Here is a 6,814-nt window from a genome sequence, read left to right as displayed (position 1 = left end):
GCAGCTTCCGGTGCAGTCGGTCAGTGCTTTCACTTTACTTGTCGGTCCAATATTATTTTTAAAGATATGTTTTCAGTCCTTTTCCTGAAAGGGATGGATTTTTATGCATTACTTTCAATGTGCGTTCCTTTTCAAATCATCTCAAACCATCATCTCTCAAATGTAGAGTAACAGCGATAATCAAGCTTTAACTTGTACTTAGACCATGAGTTTTTTATTACTGTATCCACGTTGAGACGTTTCTGCACAATGTAAAACTGCGATTCAACTTGTTGTGACTTAACCCCCAATTTTCTTTTTAGATGTTCAACAAGACATTGGTGCACTATGTTACCTTTCACCCAGTGAAACATCACACAATCTTTGTTAATGCCCTTGCGCAGCATCAAAATGTCAAAGGGGGCGTTAACCATATCATTAATCATGCAAATAGATATTGCCGGAATATTTTCACGCATAGGTATAACCTATCAAACAGCAATGTGCACAAATTTGACCTCGAAAAGGGTGTTTGAACTTGTCTTTGTCCTTTTCTCTTTTTCGAACATAGGCAATGATAGATTATTCATGAGTCATGTTGATTGTTTTGACAGACGCTGTGGCAACGACAATGAAAGCAGCGTTCAGTTCATTTGTGTGAGTCACAAATCTGCCTTAAAATTGAAATGGCCCAGATCCGCCTGAAAATCCTCCCCAGTGTCCGCTGTCTCTTTGACAAACTGGTTCAAGTCAAAGTCGAGGGTCTCGCTCCACACAAGCAGGTGGAATTAAGGTCGAGATTGGTTGACGACAAAGGGGTGATTTTCAAAGCTTCCGCCCTCTACCAAGCGGATGAAAAAGGCCTGGTCGGTGTGAGTAGCACCCCCTCTCTGGGAGGAAGTTACACTGGAGTGGAGCCCATGGGATTATGGTGGTCCATGATGCCAGACACCCCGCACAAAAAACTTGTGAAAAAAAACGTTCTGAGCCCAACTCTCGTGGAGATAGCAGTCCACAACAGAGGCACTGGGGAGAAGATAGCCTCTGTAATCAATGAGAGAGAATACATGACGGAGGGCATGAGGAGAATTCCTGTGCAAGAGGGACGTGTGCGAGGAGTCCTCTTTATACCACCAGGTTTGTATGTTTACTGTAGTTCATCAAATGATAGCAGGGCCACTTAAGAACTGAACTGTGGAGTTTCTCTTAAGACGGTGTCTACTATACAGAAAGTGTGTGTGTCAGGGTAGCTTCTGATGGGAGGAAAGCAAAAGCGTCGTAAAAAAAAAATACACAGGTTACAACTGACTGGAAATAAACTGCACGGTTCAAGTGATGACACAATTACAATATCTTGCACTCATGTCACAGTTAAGATATGTCTTGGCAGCGTAAATAGAAAAAAAACCCCACATGGAATCTCCATCTTCAGATCAGAATGAGATCTCTTACTCAATAAAATGGGATTGCAGCATACGTACAACAGTGGATATAAAAAGTCTACACACCCCACAGCACCGCCTGATATGAGAGGATGGTATTTTTTTTCAAGGAATATTGGACTATGTAGTATTCATTCCAATCTGACTTCCTTGAGTTCCTTTATGTATTTTATTGATTGACTTACTTTTTTAGGGAAGGGGCCATTCCCTGGAATTCTGGATTTATATACTTTAGGTGGAGGCCTAAATGAACAGCGAGCCAGCCTCTTGGCAAACAAAGGTTTTGTTGTGCTGGCACTGGCCTATTATGGCTACCAAGATTTACCCAAAAATCCCAAGAACTTGGATTTGGAATACTTTGAAGAGGCTGCAAGCTTTCTACAGAAACATCCAGAGGTTAGTCAATTCATTTTAGAAGAGATGTAATTTAAAAAAAAGCATCTGGAAATATGCAATATGTACAAATGTCTCTTGTTTTGCAGGTTCGAGGTCCTGGCATAGGTGTAATATCAATGTCCCATAGTGGTGCTTTGGCTTTGTCAATGGCGTCGTTTTTCTCAGGAATCACAGCAACCGTCTGTATCAATGGCTGCAGTGGCAATACCGTGATTCCATTACACTACAAAGACTCTGTTATGCCGCCACTACGACCTGTGTTATGGAAGACAAGAATTCGCAGATCTTGGCTGATTGATATCCGCGATGTGACGCCAGATCCGACCTTGAAAAAAAATCAAGCGTCTTTAATTCCAATAGAGCGTGCCAACTGCCACTTCCTGTTTGCCGCGTCAGAAGACGACCGCAACTGGAACAGCGCTTTTTTCGCCAGGCAAGCCGCTGACATTTTGAAAAGTCACGGCAAGGAATCCTTTCAGGTGGTTTCTTACCCGAAAGCTGGACACTTTTTGGAAGTTCCTCACATGCCATTTTGTCCGTCTTCCTTCCATGCTGCAGTGGGAAGAGCTGTGGCGTTTGGTGGGGAGCCAAAAGCCCACTCGGAGGCTCAGCTGGACTTGTGGGAGCGCGTCCAAGAGTTCTTCAAAAGACACTTGAACATGCGCGCATATTAGCAAGCATCAAGTGTGTTAGGCATCCAAGGCTCACATGTTTGACACCAAATGAGGTCAATGCAACCATGATATTTAGACACTTTGTCCCTTTCATGCTCCCTGTAACCTGATAACATGATAAACTGTCCACCGTAGAACCCGCTGTGCCTGAAAGGGTTATTACAAAGGTTGAAATGGCAAAACACTCCATTTAATAGCAGTTATTTGTCTCCAAAATGATATTTCCTGTGATGACAGCACATAAACTCGATTTAAAGATTAGTTTGTGTTTTTTGCCTCTGTCCAAAATAAATACTGTACCTGCAATTGCTGTAATTTCACCAATCTTGTCGCACACCACAAAAATGTCTTTCGAGACGCCTGTTCTTCACTCGTAGCGAATCGAATTGCAACGTGGTTGCAAAGGTTTGTGGCTGGAAGCGTTAGGTGCGAAACCAAACCAAACAATGTTTTCAGATCCCTAAAGTGCAGACAAAGTGCGAAAACAAAAGGATCCGTCGACAGAAAAACGCACCGACAAAGTGCAAACAGAAATCGGTGGTCACAAGGAGCTAGGAAAAACCAGGGACAAACAAAAAGCGCTTGCAAAAGACACGGTAAAGTAACACCGCGAATACAAATGAAATGACAAGAGTCCAATTTACACAAAAAAAACCCCAACAACAAGATCAAAAAGACGAAATAACACAAAACAAGGTACAACACCTGAGCATACACAGCAAGCACGAATCCGACAGCATTTGGCCTTAAGTACTAGACACGGCTATCTTGGAAACAAGGAAAAGATGCGCCTGCTGGAGGGCGACGCCCTTCACTCCAGCTGGAGCTGGAACAAAAACAAAGGCAGACATGACAGGAAGAAGATAAAATAGATTTTATAAAGTTATTCTCCGCCTCTGTGTGAACCCCAAAGAACATCAAGTAGAAAAGAGTGGGATATATGTGCCAAATGTTCTTTTGCGGCGAGCCTGCGAGTGTGAACTTGCGGTTTATGAGTTATGAGTGCTGGGGGCAGCGAAATACTTTGGGTTTTAATTTGTGTGTTAACATGTCTCTCTTTGGCCGGTATTGTCAAGCTTCGACATGACGATTTGCACCTGCAAGGTAAAGAGGATTCCCTGTCATCCCATCCATCCATCCATCCATCATCTACCGCTTATCCGGGGCCGGGTCGCGGGGGCAACAGCTTTAGCAGGGAAGCCCAGACTTCCCTCTCCCTAGCTACTTCTTCCAGCTCTCCCCGGGGGATCCCGAGACGTTCCCAGGCCAGCTGGGTGACATAGTCTCTCCAGCGTGTCCTGGGTCTTCCTCGGGGTCTCCTCCCGGTGGGACATGCCCGGAACACCTCACCAGGGAGGCGCTCAGGAGGCATCCGAATCAGATGCCCAAGCCACCTCATCTGGCTCCTCTCGATGTGGAGGAGAAGCGGCTCGACTCTGAGCCCCTCCCGGATGACCGAGCTTCTCACCTTATCTCTAAGGGAGAGCCCGGACACCCTGCGGAGAAAACTCATTTCGGCCGCTTGTATCCGGGATCTCGTTCTTTCGGTCACGACCCATAGCTCGTGACCATAGATGAGGGTTGGAACGTAGATCGACCGGTAAATTGAGAGCTTCGCCCTTTGGCTCAGCTCCTTCTTCACCACGACAGACCGATACAACGTCCGCATCACAGCAGACGCTGCACCGATCCGCCTGTCAATCTCCTGCTCCCTCCTGCCCCCACTCGTGAACAAGACCCCAAGATACTTGAACTCCTCCACTTGGGGCAAGATCTCCTCCCCGACCCGGAGGGGGCACTCCACCCTTTTCCGACTGAGGACCATGGTTTCAGATTTGGAGGTGCTGATCTTCATCCCAACCGCTTCACACTCGGCTGCGAAACGCTCCAGTGAGAGTTGGAGAGACCCGTTTGAAGGAGCCAACAGCACCACATCATCTGCAAAAAGCAGGGATGCAATACTGAGGCTCCCAAAACGGACCCCCTCAACGCTTCGGCTGCGCCTAGAAATTCTGTCCATAAAGGTTATGAACAGAATCGGCGACAAAGGGCAGCCTTGGCGGAGTCCTACCCCCACCGGAAACGATTCCGACTTACTGCCGGCAATGCGAACCAAACTCTGGCATCGGTGGTATAGTGACCGAACAGCCCGTACCAGGGGGTTCGGTACCCCATACCCACAAAGCACCCCCCACAGAACTCCCCGAGGGACACGGTCAAACGCCTTCTCCAAGTCCACAAAACACATGTAGACTGGTTGGGCGAATTCCCACATACCCTCGAGGACCCTGCTAAGGGTGTAGAGCTGGTCCACTGTTCCACGGCCGGGACGAAAACCACACTGCTCCTCCTCAATCTGAGGCTCGACTTCCTGACGGACCCTCCTCTCCAGCACCCCTGAATAGACCTTACCAGGGAGGCTGAGGAGTGTGATCCCTCTGTAGTTGGAACACCCCCTCCGGTCCCCCTTTTTAAAAAGAGGGACTACCACCCCGGTCTGCCAATCCAGAGGCACTCTCCCTGTTGACCACGCGATGTTGCAGAGGCGTGTCAACCAGGACAGCCCCACAACATCCAGAGCCTTGAGGAACTCCGGGCGGATCTCATCCACCCCCGGGGCCCTGCCACCGAGGAGCTTTTTAACCACATCGGTGACTTCAACCACAGAGATAGGAGAGCCCACCTCAGAGTCCCCAGACTCTGCTTCCTCCAAGGAAGGCGTGTTGGTGGAGTTGAGGAGGTCTTCGAAGTACTCTGCCCACCGGTTCACAACGTCCCGAGTCGAAGTCAGCAGCGCCCCATCCCCACTGTACACAGTGTTAGTGGTGCACTGCTTCCCCCTCCTGAGACGTCGGATGGTGGAGCAGAATTTCCTCGAAGCCGTCCGGAAGTCGGCTTCCATGGCCTCACCGAACTCTTCCCACGCTCGGGTTTTTGCCTCGGCGACCACCGAAGCTGCCTTCCGCTTGGCCAGTCGATACCCGTCAGCTGCCTCTGGGGTCCCACAGGCCATAAAGGCTCGATAGGACTCCTTCTTCAACTTGATGGCATCCCTTACTGCTGGTGTCCACCAGCGAGTACGGGGGTTGCCGCCACGACAGGCACCAACCACCTTACGGCCACAACTCAGATTGGCCGCCTCAACAATAGAGGCACGGAACATGGTCCACTCGGGCTCAATGTCCCCCGCCTCCCCCGGAACATGGGAAAAGCTCTGTCGGAGGTGGGAGTTGAAACTCCTTCTGACAGGGGATTCCGCCAGACGCTCCCAACAAACCCTCACAATAATAATAATAATAATAATAGATTTTATTTATAAGCGCCTTTCAAGACACCCAAGGACACTTTACAATAACAAAAAACACAAAACAATACGGGTTGAGCAGCGGCAGCCAAAACGCGCCAGCGTTCACTCAACCCGAAAGTCAGAAAGAAACAAGGGAGGGACAGGGGGAGGAAAAAAACCCCACGCTCGAACTACCCTCGAACTACGTTTGGGTCTGCCAGGACGGACCGGCATCTTTCCCCACCATCGGAGCCTACTCACCACCAGGTGGTGATCAGTTGACAGCTCCGCCCCTCTCTTCACCCGAGTGTCCAGAACATGCGGCCGCAAATCCGATGATACAACTACAAAGTCGATCATCGAACTGCGGCCTAGGGTGTCCTGGTGCCAAGTGCACATATGGACACCCTTATGTTTGAACAAGGTGTTTGTTATGGACAATCCGTGACGAGCACAGAAGTCCAATAACAAAACGCCACTCAAGTTCTGATCGGGGGGGCCGTTCCTCCCAATCACGCCCCTCCAGGTCTCACTGTCATTGCCCACGTGAGCATTGAAGTCCCCCAGCAGAACAAGGGAGTCCCCAGCAGGAGTACTCTCCAGCACACCCTCCAAGGACTCCAAAAAGGGTGGGTATGCTGAGCTGCTGTTTGGTGCATATGCACAAACAACAGTCAGGACCCGTCCACCCACCCGAAGGCGGAGGGAGGCAACCCTCTCGTCTACCGGTGTGAACCCCAATGTACAGGCACTGAGCCGGGGGGCAATGAGTATGCCCACACCTGCTCTGCGCCTCTCACCGTGAGCAACTCCAGAGTGGAAGAGAGTCCAACCCCTCTCGAGAGAACTGGTACCAGAACCCAGGCTGTGTGTGGAGGCAAGTCCGACTATATCCAGTCGGAACTTCTCTGCCTCACACACCAGCTCAGGCTCCTTCCCTGTCAGAGAGGTGACATTCCATGTCCCAAGAGCTAGCTTCTGCAGCCGAGGATCGGACCGCCAGGGTCCCCGCCTTTGGCTGCCACCCAGCTCACATT

At 49.6% G+C, this 6,814-nt stretch overlaps 1 protein-coding gene across 1 annotated transcript; it reads left to right on the top strand.

Moving 5' to 3' along the window:
* Window positions 1-643: 643 nt before the first annotated feature.
* Window positions 644-2,752, top strand: acot20 (acyl-CoA thioesterase 20). Its single transcript, XM_086100417.1, has 3 exons — window positions 644-1,116; window positions 1,615-1,817; window positions 1,904-2,752. The coding sequence occupies exons 1-3, from the start codon at window positions 666-668 to the stop codon at window positions 2,489-2,491; spliced, it is 1,242 nt and encodes a 413-aa protein (XP_085956543.1). The 5' UTR covers window positions 644-665; the 3' UTR covers window positions 2,492-2,752.
* Window positions 2,753-6,814: the final 4,062 nt, after the last annotated feature.

This window comes from Hippocampus guttulatus, chromosome 20 (assembly GCF_054856545.1).
Source record: "Hippocampus guttulatus isolate MCC_2025c chromosome 20, RoL_Hgut_1.0, whole genome shotgun sequence".
In the NCBI taxonomy this organism is placed as follows: Eukaryota; Metazoa; Chordata; class Actinopteri; order Syngnathiformes; family Syngnathidae; genus Hippocampus; species Hippocampus guttulatus.
This window is presented reverse-complemented; position numbering and strand designations above follow the sequence as displayed.